The sequence below is a fragment of the Gobio gobio genome (genome assembly GCF_949357685.1).
Source record: "Gobio gobio genome assembly, chromosome: 25".
Lineage (NCBI taxonomy): Eukaryota > Metazoa > Chordata > Actinopteri > Cypriniformes > Gobionidae > Gobio > Gobio gobio.
The window spans coordinates 14877877-14896003 of NC_137121.1; the positions used below are offsets into that span (position 1 = coordinate 14877877).

The 18127-nt window shown below is 37.3% G+C and overlaps 1 protein-coding gene across 3 annotated transcripts; it reads right to left on the reverse strand.

Moving 5' to 3' along the window:
• Window positions 1–5703: 5703 nt before the first annotated feature.
• Window positions 5704–18097, reverse strand: ca5a (carbonic anhydrase Va). 3 transcript variants are annotated; one of them, XM_079809663.1, is made up of 7 exons: window positions 17529–18097; window positions 13329–13526; window positions 12847–12965; window positions 12154–12249; window positions 12002–12064; window positions 11674–11832; window positions 5704–7167 (listed from the first exon to the last, which is right to left on the reverse strand). In XM_079809663.1, the coding sequence occupies exons 1-7, from the start codon at window positions 17668–17670 to the stop codon at window positions 7015–7017; spliced, it is 930 nt and encodes a 309-aa protein (XP_079665789.1). In that variant the 5' UTR covers window positions 17671–18097; the 3' UTR covers window positions 5704–7014. The 3 variants fall into 3 exon arrangements, with proteins under 3 accessions (XP_079665789.1, XP_079665790.1, XP_079665791.1); XM_079809664.1 differs by lacking the exon at window positions 17529–18097 and adding an exon at window positions 14268–14646; XM_079809665.1 differs by lacking the exon at window positions 17529–18097 and adding an exon at window positions 14268–14430 and having other exon boundaries at window positions 13329–13560.
• Between the last annotated feature and the right edge of the window lie 30 nt (window positions 18098–18127).

An 18127-nucleotide genomic window follows, 5' to 3' on the forward strand; every position in this document is an offset into this window, starting at 1 on the left:
GCTGGATTAATGGTGTATCTACCGCCCTCTAGCGTATCAGTTCCCTTAAAGTCCCCATGAAATTCAAGCCATCATAGGTGTACATGACATTCTTCTTTCAGACGAATGCAATCAGAGTTAGGCTAGATTAAAAAATATCCTGGCTCTTCCAAGCTTTATAATGGCAGACCAAAATTTTAAACCCGAAAACCTGTGCTTCCATCCATTTAAAAAATAATTCACACGGTTCCGGAGGTTTAATAAAGGCCTACTGAAGTGAATTGATGGGTAAGAAAAATATAACTCAAAGTAAACGAGAATCAGCACACTGCCACTGGTGCTCCCAAAGATTTATTAAATCGTTTCGTCACGGCAAAGATAAATATCCATATTTAAAGACTGCCCGACCGCCTTTGGTTTTCAACTTATGAAAAAAAGTGATACTGGTGCGATGTATGATGTCGGACGTAGCGAAAACTCTCACTTCCGCCAGTATGGATGGACAATTTTGATGACCACTCTGCATTCATCAGATTTTTTTTGTCCAATCAAATGCTCTCTAGAATCTAAAGTGTCCCGCTACATTATAAATATTATGCTGAAGCTGCGGTTTAATCGGTCATTTGTTCACACATTTACTATTTTCTAAGTGGTGAATGGCATAGTGCACTAGCCTATATAGGGGATAGGGAATGATTCAGACAGTGTAATTATGCTTTCCTTTGGGGTGAATGAAGTCTGGATACACGTTAGTGTCCCACTGTAGCGCACACAGTCTGCTCCGGGGTCAGATTCACGAAAATCTTCTTAAGAAAGAAGTTAGTCAAATTCTTAAGATAAATTCTAAGAAGTTCGTTAGAATGTTCCTATGTGCAGTTCTTGAAAGATTCTTAAGAAGTTCTCAAATATTTTCTTAAGAACATCTTAATTTTTTCTTAAGAAGAAAATTAAAGGTGTTATTTGGCGTTATTTGATTGAAAGGCAGGTATTGCTGAAGACTCGCTGAATGAAAAATACTTAAAATGCTGTCTTTTCGCACTGCCTGCAGATTGCCATAGATATCATAATAAGTGTGCAGACTATTTTTGTCGTGACTGGCTTGACGGGAACACATTTTTCTTAAAAAAGGGGAGGATATGTTCTTCCTGTTTCAGTGGAAAAGCAGGTTGAGCAAGTCAAAGGTGGATCAGGGCCTTTCATGATTTTTTCATTCAGTTTAACCCCCTATCCCATGAGATTTTAAGTCACGTCATAACATTTAAATAAATATAATAATTGAATTAGGGCTACATGCTCATGACAATCAATATGGTCTTTTATTTCTCTTGATATTACAAATAGAATTAATTTCGAATAGTATGGAAAAGCTACTCAGAAAGCAAGTAAAGCTAATATCTAAAAGACTTGGCTGTTTTTTTTTCTAATCAGTCTTTGCTTAATTTACACAGTTAGTTGGAATATTTTGGTTGATGTTTTCAATTTTACCCTTTTTTTTTTTATTTAATTTGGTATTAGCCATAGCTTAATCTTACAACCCCCCTGCAGTTCCACTTTGAACTAGGCATTTGTGAACAACTGGTTGAAAAAAACCCTGCTTAAGATCAGTTTTCGTAACATAATTAGTCTTAAGTTTTTTTCAGTCAAGTATTTTCTATTAATATATTCAGACTATAATCCTCGGCTAGACGTGAATTGCCATTACTTGCCATTTCAGGTTCTGCCCTTAAAATTCTTTCGACCCGAACTTGATCATAATGTCTGAAGAAACATATGAAAACATAACAAAAGTTGTCCCTGCTAATTTCCTGTTTTCAGGTAAAAGCCCTTGAAACATCATGTCACATTCCCTGTGGGCTTTAAAGATATTGGCTCTCAAATTAAACAAAACAACTTAAATTTCATCCACAAGATTGCGTGTTTCAAAGAGAATGACTTGCGTGTCACATGCCTACAAGGTATCAGTCTCCGACGACCTGGAGAGTATTATCTGCAGGGGGGAAGTGTGTTGTACTAATACTTATGAACTTTGTGACCTAGGTTTGCATTTATTTTAAAGGTTATTCATCAAGGCAAGTTTTCGAAAAAATATGTTGCAGCCACCTGCATTCTCTTTGCACGTGTGCTCTCATCTACACATTTTTAAGTTAGCCTCCCCATCATGAGAATGAAATTGTATTTATGTTTTCTCAGCTTAAAGATAAATGAGACAGCAGGTGACTTTTTATTTGATAAGTTATGTGGTTGCTGCTGTGTGGTGCCCTGATATTTAAGAGTTCAGTTTTCTTTCTCAACAGGAGAGAGGGGCGTGGGCGTCTCACTTCCTTGGCATCACAAGGGCTGGATATGATTAGAAGTAGAAAACAATCATCTCTGAAACTTTGGAGGGCCTATTAGGTTTGGGCCAAGATTTACTGTACATTTTAGACAAATTTGTAACTAATAATTTGGGGGAATTAACTAATAATTTACATAAAATGTATCAGTACTGAAATTTAGAAACATTTCTTAATCTTTTCTTCAATTCAACCAACAGTTAGTCAAAACACTCTTTTGATCTAAAGAGGAAAACGGCTGGATTGGAGTTCTGAGAAACATCTTTAAGACAAAGGTTCCTGTTTATAGAAAGCAAATCGGATTGAATGGAGTTTTCTTTTTGTCTAAAAATAACCTGCAAAAACACAAGAACAAAACCATAGTAAGTTCTGTTCAATTATGGATGCCTGATCATCAGTTAGATGCAGCTAAAGCATCCACCGTCCCTTGAGATATTCCACTCTTGCAGAACATCTTTCTTCATCAAAAATGTGACCATAAGGTTTTTCCAAATTCGTTCGTCTTGATCTGCTGCTCTTCAATCTGTTCACCTCTATAGTTTGTTTTTCCTTTTGAGCTCAAAGAGCATGTTCCTATATTCTCTCACACAATGATGGGAAACCATGGTGTGTTTGGGATACGCAAAAACCCAGTGTCTCGTCCCATTTTTATAACTCATGCAGCCAAGAACAACAAACATGGAACGGAATCTTTTTGAACCAAGTTTGAGACAAAATTCAATCCAGGTTCCCCAGCCTCTACAAACACCCACACCCTGGTCTTATTCTCTGTCTCTTGTCTTTTAAGGTGCTGTTTAGCCCCAAACTTATCTGAAACTTGCTCTCCACTGGTTCATATTTATTGCCTGAAATCTTCTCGACTCTTAGAGAAGGACAATAGATTGCAGCCATGGTTATGAACTGAGCACAAAGGTGTTTACTTTTGAGAACATTCCTTAAAAAGGTTGATGGCCGAGTCATTTCACTTTCAAACACCTCTCGGGCATGCAAGTGCAGATCCTATTTCTTTAAATGGGGAAATATCAAATTCTCCAAAACTGTTTGCCAAGCTTACGATTAAATTTCATATTTGAAATCACCAATGAAATTTGACAACAACTGTCTCATAAATTTTGTTTCTAAACACTTGAATCATACCTTTTTAGCCTGGACAAAGATACTGCGTATGTGCAGTCCTAAGCATGCGTCTCAGAACACTGCTTGTTTCTATAGCAACCAGAGATTTTAACATGACGCAATGACTTTACTAATCAATGATTGGATCTTTCACATAGAAAGCGGGGCTTGTTCGCCATTTTGGCCGTTGCACTTTCTCCTACTCATAAGTAATCGGAGTGCACCGTCTCCTTAATACAGGGCCGTAACCACCATAGACATTGAGGGGGACAAGTCCCCCCCAATAATTAGAAATGGCCAAATTGTTCCCCCAATATTTGAAATTCTCTCCTGCACTCCATTCACAATTTTACAGTGCTCTGTATGTTAGGATGTCATAAAGTTTTAAAAGTTGAATTTTTAGTCTGTTCTGCCTCAGGTCTAACAGCGTTCGTCAATGTAAAAATGATTGAGATGGCCAATCAAATCAAAGTAGGCGGGGTTTATGTTCTCTTTTGGCTCATGCATAGTCTTCACACAGACAAGCGCGTCAATATATCGCTTAATGTCATTACGGGGATATCTATTCTTTCTGGTGAAATCCCAAAACAAAATGCACACAAACGTGTCCATGCTCTTAATATACAATCATTGAACATCTTCAATTCATCTTCGAAGAAACAACAAAAACTAGAACCTGTAACCTTCGACATGGTTTACAAAAATTCTACCACCAGACCAGACTAAGGAATTCAAATGTTAAATGCGGATCTACTGTATGTATTTATTCACTAACGGGAAGAATCTCGAGACTAAGGATATATCTGACGCAAATTAATGCAAATATTATTTGCAAATAGTCCCAAAATGATAATTTCCCAACTAGAATTAGACCTAGAATTTCGTTCACTGTTCTGTTTCTTTAAGCTTTAATAATTTGATATTACTATTATAAAAGGTATTTCATAATATTGGTTGACGGAGATCTTAGCAGAGGGAACATTTATGTAAAAAAAAAATTTGTTTGTTGGTAAATTATATCTAAAAATACACTTTCTGGAGTGGCACTCCATAACCGTAAATAAATATTAAGAAAGTTCAGTAAGGCCTACATTTGGTCATGAATGTACTGATGTAATGTTATGCAACCCTGCAAATTCATTTTTGATTAAAGGTTCAAATAAAAATAAAAAACAGTCATTTCATACAAGAGTATCTAAAAGCATTTTAAAAAAGTTTAAAGGAATTAGAAGTCTGAATAACACAGTCCACCCCTGAAGACATGACTCAAGATTGTTTTATTTCATTTTTAAACATAAAATGTTAATACACAACATGTCAGACAGCATGAATGAGAGGTTACATTGTGCATTTGTTGATGTTCATTTTTGGGTCTGTGGGCTCCCCCTCTGCTAAATCCGCCAAAACACACACTTTTTAATGCAGCTGATCCGGACCTAACCGGCACCTGGTGCAACAGTGCTTGCTGGGATGGGGCCTCCGTAGACCTCCGGCACCACCCTCTTCCTGCTTAAATCCCCAGGGCACATGCTTAAATCCACCCAAAAGGTCAGCAAAATGAAAATCAAACAAAAATGGGCCAAATACAGTCACTTCCATTTCTTGTAAAATCTCATAAAACTAATAACGAATAATACAGTTTGCACACAATAAAAGAATGAAGTTTGGAAGAAAATGTATAATAGGCAGCTTGACAGTTATGTAAATGACTACAGATAAATAAAGGGGCTGTCTATAAAACAAAACTAGTTTTAGTGTTAAACCACGTTTATTAATTTCCCTTAAAAGTAGAAAGCCTCAAGCTACTTAAAAAGAAAAACAAAATGGGTGAAAAAAAAAAATGTACAAAACCATGCCAACATGGCCCTCAATGCCAACCGCAAAAAAACAAAAGAGAATTTCCAAGAACCTCAATCCATAATTCATTCACTGCATAATTCAAACTCAACAACAAAAGGCGTCTTCACACACACTATTCATTGCTGCTTCAATGAGAAAACATTGTTCCAGGACCTCCTGATGTGAAAGAATGTTCACTACTCTTAGAGTAGCTAAAAACTTGGGCAGGTGGAGGGAAGGGATCCCAGTTTCCCTGTAACCTAAAGTTTGTACAGTGCAAATCCAGCGTTCCAATCCGTTTGAATTTCAACCATGGACCCAATAGGGAGAAAACCAGGTGGCCCATTCAAATGAGAGGCCACTTTAGGGACAGTTTATACAAGAGCATTGTTATTCAGCCATCACGAAGAGACCAGCGTCTCTTGGTAATTATAGCTGCATGTAGAACTTCTGCTGTTTCTGCACCACCCTTTTCAACCATCTTCAAAATATTATCATCCATCTAAAAGACATGTAAATGCACATAAATAATACTATCAACATAAGAGGTCCTGGATGTTACTAACAATTTTAGTGTCTCATTTTCATTCAGTCTCATTCTTATTGCCATTTACAGCATATTTCAGACAAGGAAAACGGAATGCACCAGTATTGAAATATAACAATCAGTTGGTCTTACTGTAGATCTCATTTCTACATTATGCCTGGTTTCATGTACACCTCTAGTGGAGAAATTAAACAGAGCACACATGCTCGAAAATGGAGGTCCCTCTCTGAAAGATGGAAAGACACATACGGGTGCTCCCAAATACATTTGACAAGACATTCTTATTTTTAAAATCACCAACATTAAATACACTTTCAAGATCCACAGATGAACAATTACGATTGTGACAACAAGAGAATAGGAGGCACATTTTACCGAAAGGCAAATATGGCCAACCACTTGTGCAGTTGATCAGATAACTGATTACATGAGTGCAATGGAGGACTAATCAGTGATTATGTCCAATGCAAAAGGCACTAGGGATGATAATATACTATTCTGCACAAATCTGAAGCACATCTAAACAATTGTGCGCATTAATCTACTCCTTTTCCTTTAACATTTCTAAAGTAACTTGCACCTTTTATAAAGACAATATTTCTAGTCTTATTTATACAGCCATCTTAAAATGTAGCCTAGTCTAGATAGATGTAGTCTAGATGTATTAGATCTACTGAAAATACTTAAGATTATTTAGCATCTAAAAAAAGGCATTGTGCAGTATCATGCATAAAATAAATTCCCAAACAAACCAAGTAAATGTACCACTAAACTAAAACTACTGTATACACAAAATTAAAAACTTTACACGGTCTAATGCCCTAAAACTAGACTTGTGCATTCTGTCAGTGATCCACAAGAGGGGGCTGTTTGTCCTCAAACATGGACACCCCTTGCCACTATAGTTAGAGGAAATGTTGTGCGTGTTGTAGAATTTCTTGAATTCTAGCATTGTTTTCAATACTTGTACAAATACAGCAAAATAACGATGAACTGGATGAACCTTTTGACAGAGGAATAAAACTCTTTCAATAACTTAACTATATCTTTGCTAATCCCTTTCCATGGGATCTCTCCAATCTATATCTGGTTGGAAACATTTACAAAATCCAGTTAAGACCATGCGGATATCAGCACCCAATAATAAAGAGTCTTTTTGTGGATATTTTGGAAGTCAGAGTGTGAATTAGGTCATTGTTGCTACTCCATCGGGGAAGCATCTTGGAGGAAGGGGGAAAAAGAAGAACGGATAGTCCGTCCCTTCATAGCCTGTTGAACGCGGAAGTTGTTGACCATACTTCTTTGCACCTGCTCTTCTGCCGATGTGAAAAGCAAGCTTCGAAACACTGCCAACTGAGAGAAAAAAAAGAAAAAAAAAAGAATAGATGAGAATATTTAAAAATGAAAAACATGTCCAAATATTGGTATTCAGATCAGAATGAGAGAAAAAAGGAGATTATATGTAACAAGACACACAAGATGAACAGAGAAAACAGATGTCAGCAGTGAGCCAGATGAGCTTTTCCGTTCCATTTCCCAGGTTACCATGGAGCAGTGGAACATGAAGTCGGAATAACAAACAGACTCCCAGCAGAGTCAAAACATCCAGTGTGAGAGGTGTCTCAACGCTTAAATTTATAGCTTTCATGAGTTGTTTGATAAACTAAGCAGCAAAAACACAAATTGCTCTGACCTTCCACAGCTTTCTGACGTCAAGAGGAAGAAGAATATATATTATTATTCCTAAACAGAACTAACGACTAGCGTGATCTTTTTCCTAACTGACAACGAATTGTCTTTTCAACCACAAGGATCACTGTATTCAAATGGTCATGGAAGTACTGGGATTAGGCCTGTCACGATAACAAATTTTGCTGGATGATAAATTGGCCAAGAAATTATTGCGATAAACGATAATATTGTCGTTCTGAGACCATTTTCATCTAAAATAATGATAATGGTATAATAATGCAGGTACACCTTTTCAAAGATCAATAAACTTTTATTTCTAAAGACTATTTAACACTGAAAACGGAAAACATTTTAAATATCCACAATAAATGAACAAAACAACCAAAAACAATAAAAGCAGTGGACTCTCAGTTTGTTAACAAAAAATGCACTTGAATAAATACCAAAAACAATAAATAAAATGGATGAAAAATGCAACGGATGATTGTGTTTTAGGTGCATATTAGGGGTGGCACGGTTCACAAAACCCACGGTTCGTATCACGATTTAGGGTCACGGTTTTCGGTTCTTGTTGTTGTTTTTTCTTTTAATCGTTAACACTCCAGAAATGTACTTCAGTATATGATGTTTAGCTTAATCATCCACAATTTAGGATACAGTATTAAAAAAAAAATGTATATCATGTAATCATGCACAAAGTGAATTTGACTTGACTTTAAACACCTTATTGGTACCATCTCTGAGGAAAGCTAGGTGAGATTTTGATACAGCAAGAGAGAAGACATTGATGACATGCTTTTCATTTATTTGGCAAAAAAAGGAGAATATGTATTGCTATCTCTACAGGAACTTGTGCCTTTTTAGCACACAAAGATTAAGCAGAAGAATTAACTTGCATTTATCAAACTGCCAACTTCAGTGTAGCTTTAAGCCTTGTTTAAACTTGACGCATCCGCACGAGCGCGAGGGTGCGCGCGGCAAAAATGGCGTCAACGCGGAGCGGGCAATAGTGCACGTTGAGTGCGCGAGACCCTTTTTCGCTTGGGGTGTGCACGTCAAATTTTGTAACTTGTGCATGACGTCTCATCACACCGGCACCTGCAGACTGCGCGTTGAGTATAAACCCTTTTACTGTCTATGGTATGAGTATGGAGTGAGTGAGAGAGTGAGAGAGAGAGAGAGAGACGAGGAAAACAAACAAGCGTGTAAATGGTAATTACCGCGGACGGAAAAATTGTCAAGCTCATTGTTTTTTATGGTGCGATTCATTGATTTATTAACTATCGCGACAGGCCTAACTGGGATAAAAGTTTATATTTTGGACATAAACACTGATGTCTACGGTAGCAATGAAAATAGAGTAAATAAGCTTTTAAAAGTAACTTGATGCTTCAAATAAAGACTGTTAATTACATCGTTTCACCAGTAGGTGGTCTCGAGTCTGCGCAGTAGTGAGCGCGAAGTGGAGCCGTGATATTAAAGGGTTACTCCGGTGATTTAGCATTAAGCTTTGTATCAGCAGAAACCAGGTAGTATATTCGAATGATGGTACTTTCCCCCCCTCATATCCCCCTGAGACGAGAGAATTATGCATTTTATTTCTGGAAAAAAATCCTCCGATGACGCAAATATCGTCAGTTTGCATCATCGGAGGATTTTTTAGCCAGAGCCTAAAGACTACAGCCAGTAGAGGGAGCTGTTCCGCATGTTTTCAACCCGCCCACAGGGGACGGATCTCTCATCTCACTCACAGAATGTAAATGCGCACGGCTCGGCCTCTGGCATTCATAACGGAGCCGTGCAGAGAAAGTGAGTGTTTCAACTTTTCAATGAATTCCTATGAAAGTTTAGCTTCCATATGCGATCTGAAAACGCACCAGACTGGACACGAGCTGAGAATGACGGCCGCACTTACTTCAGCTCTGTGCTCTCGTGATGAATGAAATCTGACTCCTGCTCCAGCTGCGTTTGTCTTGTGACTTGCGTTCGGCTCACTCACACGTTATTGAAAAAGACACATTCAGTTTTTAACTGTAGTGTTTATTCTCTAGCTGAACGAAATGATTGTATTGCTATAAAAATGAAACCAGCGTTGGGGTGGAGCCGCGGTGGGCAGCGAAGCAAGTGCATTCTGGGAGTTGTTGTCTTTCATTCCCCATGAGACAAAAAATAATTTTCTGTCTTTTCACAGTCTAGAAGGCACCAAATTCAAAAATAATTTCACATTTCTACTACATAAATGACACCGTTTAAATACAAAGCCTAATGCTAAATCACTGAAGTAACCCTTTAAAGGGTTAGTTCACCCAAAAATGAAAATAATGTCATTTATTACTCACCCTCATGCCGTTCCACACCCATAAGACCTCCGTTCATCTTCTGAACGCAAATTAAGATATTTCTGTTTAAATCCGATGGCTCAGTGAGGCCTGCATAGCCAGCAATGACATTTCCTCTCTCGAGATCCATTAATTTACTAAAACATATTTAAATCAGTTTGTGTGAGTACAGTGGTTCAATATTAATATTATAAAGCGACGAGAATATTTTTGGTGCGCCAAAGAAAACTAAATAACGACTTAAATAGTGATAACCATGACCTCAAGATTAGATTACTGTAATGCTTTATTAGCTGGTTGTCCTGCATCCTCAATAAACAAACTACAGTTAGTCCAAAACGCGGCTGCTAGAGTTCTTACTAGGTCAAGAAAATATGATCATATAACACCAATTTTATCATCTCTACACTGGTTACCTGTGAAGTTCCGTATCAATTACAAACTATTGCTACTAACCTATAAAGCCCTAAATGGTTTAGCTCCAGTGTATCTAACGGATCTTCTATCGCCCTACAATCCATTGCGCTCTTTAAGATCACTAAACTCTAGGCTTCTGGTCATTCCTAGGATATCTAAGTCCACTAAAGGAGGGAGGGCTTTTCACATTTAGCTCCTAAACTCTGGAATAGTCTTCCTGATATTGTTCGAGGTTCAGACTCGCTGTCCCAGTTTAAAACTAGATTAAAGACGCATCTCTTTAGCCAAGCATTCACATTATAATTATCTTTTTATACTACAGTTAAATCGGATCAAAAGCATTAATATAATATTCTGAACAGCAGCTAATCATTTCCCATCTGCTTTTCTGTTGTTATCTTGGGACACTAGTCCCGAGGTAAATAGTTCATCAGCTCCAGTTTGTATCCAGCATTTCATGGAGACTTCGGATGCCCCGACACCTGTGATGAGACGACTCCACGCCTGTGAAGAGACGACTCAACGCCAGCGTTGTTATGGCCTAAATTAATACACGATTGATTAACTTTTTCGAACATCATTCTTTAACATTGTATTTCTAACATTTTGACTGTACATCTATGAAATGCACTTTCTGTAAAGCTGCTTTGAAACAATGTGTATTGTGAAAAGCGCTATACAAATAAATTTGAATTGAATTGAATTGAATAACCGATTTCAAAACACTGCTTCATGAAGCTTCGGAGCGTATCGAATCAGCGGTTCGGAGCGCCAAAGTCACGTGATTTTAGCAGTTTGGCCGTTTGACACGCGATCCGAATCATGATTCACGAATCAAGATTCAACTTGCTGATTCAAAACGCTCCGAAGCTTCATGAAGCAGTGTTTTGAAATCGGTTATCACTATATAAGTCGTTATTTCGTTTTTTTTGGCGCACCAAAAATATTCTTGTCGCTTTATAATATTAATATTGAACCACTGTACTCACATGAACTGATTGAAATATGTTTTTAGTAAATTAATGGATCTTGAGAGGAAATTTCATTGCTGGCTATGCAGGCCTCACTGAACCATCGGATTTCAACAAAAATATCTTCATTTGTGTCCCGAAGATGAACGGAGGTCTTACGGGTGTGGAACGGCATTAGGGTGAGTAATAAGTGACATTATTTTCATTTTGGGGTGAACTAACCCTTTAAGGTCCCCTTAAAGTCCCCCAGCGTCCCCACCCCCAAATTCCCGCCTAATCAGCAACTATGGAAATGTAGAGATTAAAGTTAAAGCTCCAATCTCCTCCAAGAATATTACATAGAATAATGTAATAATAATACAAAAAATATTTTTTATTTCATTAAATTTGCTATGAGGGAAAATATCCCATCAATTTCCTGTCTCATATCAGCCTCCTACCTGATCGTGACTGACTTCAATGTGCTGTTTCATCACAAACCATGTCACCGCCTCAGTAAGCGGAGGAGTGGTCAGAGAACCTGCATATGTCCAATAGTCATCGATGTTCTCCGGAAGGAGACATGAAGGGTCGAACTTGTTGAACTCTACCACGCTATCCTGGGTGACAAAGGATAAAAATATTACATACTGTAATAACTTAACCCTACCCAAACAATATTAACCCTCATCCCTCCGTTTCCAAAATATCATGCTCTGAGGTTCTCAATCTCGGTTTATAACTCACAACACTGCCAATGTGTACAAAACACAATATTTGATGCCTTACCTTGTGTCGGACTGCTGGCAAGGCATCCACCAGTTTCTGTAGACCCTCGTGCCTCTTTCCAACCTGTGCAAATTCCAAATCAAATTTACTTAAGGGCTACTAAGCTTAAAGATCCATGGAAAAAGTATGACAATAATGACACACATCAGTACCTTAAGAAACACTCCAATAACAGCTAGTCCATTATCCTCCATAACAGCCTCTTCAAACAAACTGTACTTGTCAGAGTTCCAGTGAACAATATGGAGCTGTGAAAACACACACACACACACTAAAATTAACTATAATTATGGAGACTTTTTTCCATTTGGTTCAGTTTATGATTACACAATCCTGTTGAACATAGCTAGGTTTTGTGTTTTTGACGTGCCACGATAGCTTAAACAAACATCTGTACAAAAAGACAGTCCTCCATTCATTCTGGCACGGTTAAGTTTCAACCAAGGAGGAGGGAATGAAAGCGCTTTACGCAATAGAGGATTCATTTACAGGACTGAAATCTGAGCTCTGTTACACACACTCACACAGACAAATCAGTAAAGCTAAACGAGTGTTGAGAGCCGAAACAAGGTCACATTCTCACCAGCGCAAACTTGGCTTTTTGGCACAGTAAGGTGACTATCTTTCAGATTTGACAATGGAAATGTCAGTGGGTTGTTCCTAATGTTAAGTCTCCTCCCTCCATTACAGAGAAGCTCTATGTCGCAAGAGATATATACTTCCTCATAGTAAAATATGACATCCAGATGGCTCAAAAAGAAGACTATGTGAGTCACAAAGTCATGTTTCATTCTTCATTGCTCTATGAATCCCTTAAAATGTATTCAAATCTTACGTAAGGCTACCTCAGCAGGGAAAAGGCGGCGGTCTATGGAGTGCTCAGAGCCCCAGGCGTTGTTCTCTCCCCAGTGGAAATGAAACTGACACAGTCTGAACTGATCCTCCAGTGGTCCTCCCTTCAGAGCTTCATTTCAGTTCACAAAACAGTTAATTTGTTAGTTGTTGCACAATAATAAAACAAAATGTTCTGTTTTGTTCTTGGTATCACAATTTTAGCCACAAAATGTTCTTTTTTGTTCTTGGTATCACAATTTTAGCCACGCTCACATAGGAAATTCCTACTTGGAGAAAGTTAAGGTAAGCAAAGTCTCCACCAAAGTAATATACAAAGTTACTATTGTAAAACCATAATGTATTTATATGGGATCTTCCTAAAGAATCATTTTAATTGATTTTACTTTATAGATTCCTAACGCAGTTTACTTTTAGTAACTGTAGTACATACTAAGGATACCATAGCAAATTTGTGATGATGAAAATAACTTACTGGATTTGTCAGTGGTGTCATCATACTCGACCAGAAAAGAGTACCCATTGTTCCAGATCTGTTGGCAGGTCCTTGGGTCATACTGCACCTTCAGTGGTCTGAGCTGCGGATCAAAGACGCTTTTGCGCACCACGATGTCAATAGGTGACTGGCGATCTCCACCGGGAATGGCAAGTGGCCCCTGCCACATCGGATGTACTGGGGAGAGAATGATCGGTCAGGATAAGGAAACCTAGTGATCAAAAATGTGCAAAAACAAGCATGATGCTCCAAAATGTTGTCTAGTTAGGCAGCACACTAGGCTTTTAGATAGGAGAAAAAAACATATACAACAAGCATACTAATATTCAAGAATATTGCATTGTTATACATGATATACTTCTTGCGTGCAAAGCAATTACAAAGAATTATGAAATCCACATGTATAAATAACAACTCCCACTTAGTGACATCTAAGTTAAGCCTAAGTTTACAACATTGTTGCCAACTCATTCTAGCAAAAAATACATTAAAAAACTATGTTTTAAGAGTTTGAGAGAATGACCAGTCAGGATAAGGAAACCTACCGATCTAGGCAGCATTTTGGCTATCAAAAATGTGCAAAAACAAGCATGATGCTCAAAAAGGCTGTCTATGTAGGCAGCACACTAAGCTTTTAGACGGTCTAACAATAGTACAAGACATTTCAGAAAATCTATGCAGCTTTTTACAGCAAATATGACAAAAACAGCTGAAGAAAAATTATTAAACTTAAAGTACACCAGATAGAATATATAGATAGAATAGATAGATAGATAGATAGATAGATAGATAGATAGATAGATAGATAGATAGATAGATAGATAGATAGATAGATAGATAGATAGATAGATAGATAGATAGATAGATAGATAGATAGATAGATAGATAGATAGATAGATAGATAGATCATAAACCTACATTTTACAGCACACAGTGCAGTCTCACGCGTTGCGTTACACATTTGTTCTGAAATTAAATGTTTAAAATCCCAACAAGAAAAAGCAGCAAAAAGAAATTCAACCCAAAACGGCACAAAAAGCCGACGAGCCGTCCTTCTGGAATGTGTTAGAGAAGTAAAAGTGGAGAAGAAAATATGCTTCCTCCTGTGACTCGATGATTCAAAGAAGAAAAAAAAAACCTGACATATCAGGGAAAAACTGACTGTAACGCTTAACAGGAAGACAGTCAGCAGAGTTTTATGCCAGCTTTATGAATAGACATTTACGTGGAATGTTATAGGCAATCCTTAAGCAAACACACGAAAGACTTCCTTTACACAGCATGAAGGTTTGCCATCGGAGCTCTTCTTACACAATAACTGCTTAGATTGTGGTCACATGCTCTAGATTGTACAAAAGGAATTAAATCGGCCAGAGAATGTGACCAACAGGTCTTTCATGAGATTAAAACGGCCTTTACTTTCATTCCTGTCAACCATTTAAGTGGTCTAGTAAAAGGAGATTATAACTGTGCTGACCCATTTTGTGGCAAGCAAGCACAGCATGGGTTCTAACTTTAACTCTGTTATAAAATAACAAAAGACATACTTATTTAAGCTTAGTCTTTGATTAAATGGAGATTAAAACAAACTTTTATAATAAACTTGATTTGGGATGTTTACTCTGTGATTTTCATTACCAAAACTATGTAGCTGTCAGACCGCAATATTTTTTTCTTTGTTAATCTTCACTTGTTTTAACAACTAGGTTCGTTGTATGTAACCTTGACTTATTAAACTTTAACTGTTCTTTGCTTTTATGAGGCTTTCAGTGTGAGGTTTAAACAATTAAAATCGGAAATGACTGGCTTTGTGTTGATACTTGATAAACTAATCGGGTTTAGATAAGATAAGGTCTACACAAAAGAAATGAAAGCTAGAAGCAGCAACTAATTGCATGGTAAAGATAGGAGTACAAACATATACAACTAATATTCAAGAATGTGACATTGTTATACATTATATACTTCTTGTGTGCAAACCAATTACAAAAAGGATGAATTCCAGGTTAATAAATAACTACTCCTACTGAGTGACAGCATAGTTCAGCATAAGTTTTACAACTTTGTTACACTCATTCTTGCAAAATACATAAAAACACTTGTTTTAGGAGTTCCAGGCCCTATTGTATGCCCTGTTAAGTGTTCTTTATTTGCTTACTTACTACAACCTACAAAAAAATACATTAAAAACACTTGATTTATGAGTTTCAGGCCCTATTTAATACCCATATTTTGATGTTCTTTATTTGCTTACTTAGTAAAACCTACAAAAAAATACATTAATAACACTTGATTTATGAGTTTTAGGCCCTATTTAATACCCATATTTTAATGTTCTTTATTTGCTTACTTAGTAAAACCTACAAAAAAATACATTAAAAACACTTGTTTTATGAGTTTCAGGCCCTATTCAATACCCATTTATTAATGTTCTTTATTTGCTTACTTAGTAAAACCTACAAAAAAATATATGAAAAACACTTTATTAATGAGTTTCGGGCCCTATTTAATACCCTATTTTAATGTTCTTTATTTGCTTACTTAGTACAACCTACAAAAAATACATTAAAAAGCATTTGTTTTAAGAGTTCCAGGCCCTATTTTATGCCCCGTTAAGTGTTCTGGACCCACTTTATATTAGGTGGCCTTAACTTACTACAACCTGCAAAAAAAATACATAAAAACACTTGATTTAAGAGTTTCAGGCCCTATTTCATACCCCTATTTTAATGTTCTTTATTTGCTTACTTAGTACAACCTACAAAAAAAACATAAAAACACTTGATTTAAGGGTTTCAGGCCCAATTTAATACCCATATTTTAATGTTCTTTATTTTCTTACTTAGTACAACCTGCAAAAAATACATAAAAGCACTTGTTTTAAGAGTTCCAGGCCCTATTTTATGCCCCGTTAAGTGTTCTGGACCCACTTTATATTAGGTGGCCTTAACTACTATGTACTAACATTTTAATTAGTCATTTGATACAATGCCCTTATTGTGTACATACATGTTTTTACATTGTACTTACATTCAAAAAAATACCTGCATGTAATAAAGTCTGTAAAAAATTAATTTCTGTAGTTACATTTGTAATTACAGAGTTGGCACTTCCCTTACACCTACCCTTACCCTACCCTTAAACTTACCCATACCACCACACCTGTCCCTAACCCTACCCGTCCCGTATCCCACCTCAATATCAGCAAAGGTGTTTTGCAATACAATTTGAACACAGTAAGTACATTGTACTTATTTTTTGATGTAAGTACATAGTACTTAATGCCACCTAATATAAAGTGGGGCCAGTGTTCTTTATTTGCCTACTACAACCTGCAAAAAAAACATAAAACACTTGTTTTAGGAGTTCCAAGCCCTATTTTATACCCCGTTAAGTGTTCTTTATTTGCCTACTTACCACAACCTGCAAAAAATACATAAAAACACTTGTTTTAGGTGTTTCAGGCCCTATTTAATACCCCTATTTTAATGTTCTTTATTTGCCTCCTTACAACAACCTGCAAAAAATACATTAAAAATAACTTATTTTAGGAGTTTCGGGCCCTATTTTATACCCCGTTAAGTGTTCTTTATTTGCCTACTAACTACAACCTGATAAAACTATATTTTTTAAAAGCTCTTACATACAAAAAAACTTGTGACTTATATTGCATCTTCAGGGCTGTTTTCAATGAAATGTTCTGTTCATCATAAACATGGCCCATATCTCTTGTGGGCGGGGTCTGTGGAAAAACAGTGACATGTAAAACTTGTGAAGCACGATGTAAAAAGATGGCGTTATTTCATACATACAAAATGATACAACTCAAGGTGTATTTGCCCCACAAAAATATTATACACAACGCACTACTGCAGCTGCCAGGACGTAATCAATGCAACGATCATAACCATCGAGTTTCATGTAAACATTCCCAAAACCCGGAAGTCATTCAGGAAGGCGTTGTCGCTGATAGAAAACATACACATTGTGACTCCATTATCATCAACCCACTCATACATTTCAATATAACATCTGTAATATAACCTAGTGGCGAGAGAATGAAAAATAGTGCACAAGTAGTCCATCAAAAAGACCAAACAATGGGGGGAGGGGCTATTTACATAAAGCTTAAACTTCACCAAAAAAAAAAAAGAAAACATATAGCAAAACTGCACTTACATTGACTCAGAGCTAATTTGCTGGAGCACGAAGACAAGTTGCATGCCCGAGCAGGAATCCAGCGCTGGCTTCGGACATGTTTCACCAGATGTCTGTGGATCTGCCGACCGAGAGGCGCTGCGATCGCTGTCAGTGTCACCATGATGTCTTCAGTTTACTTTAACAATCTAAAAATGAATTATGTCCAAACTGCCTGACTCTTAAGATTAAAACTTAAAGCTTGATTAATAGTAGGAGTCACGCCACGACACGTGAAATACAGTCCTTAGGCGTGCGCTCTCGCGCCGAGCTCGTGCCAACAACACTCAACTTACTCTCGCGCCATAACGATTGGCGGATGGAGGCAATAGGGGGCTGGTTAACAGTCACCAAACTACGAATGGGGATCTAGAGGTTTCCAATTGTCTCGGTCTTATGTAACTCAAAACGCCTTTGTTTGTAGTCGAGACAGCAGGGCGAATTCGACGCGCATGTCGACTGACAGGTTTAAATACCCCAGTAGAAGGAGGATAAAATGGAGGACTAGGTCCAGTTGGGGGTCGAGTGTCCGTCTCAATCCAATCAGCTTCATCCTCTGAGGGGCGTTGGGTCTTAAGTAT

Coding starts and splice junctions, on each gene's coding strand:
- ca5a (XM_079809663.1), bottom strand. CDS start 17,670: ATGGTGACACTGACAGCGATCGCAGCGCCTCTCGGTCGGCAGATCCAC. Junction 13,527..17,528: donor CAAATTAGCTCTGAGTCAAT/GTAAGTGCAGTT, acceptor TTCTCTCCCCAG/TACATCCGATGTGGCAGGGG. Junction 12,065..12,153: donor TTATTGGAGTGTTTCTTAAG/GTACTGATGTGT, acceptor GAATTTGCACAG/GTTGGAAAGAGGCACGAGGG.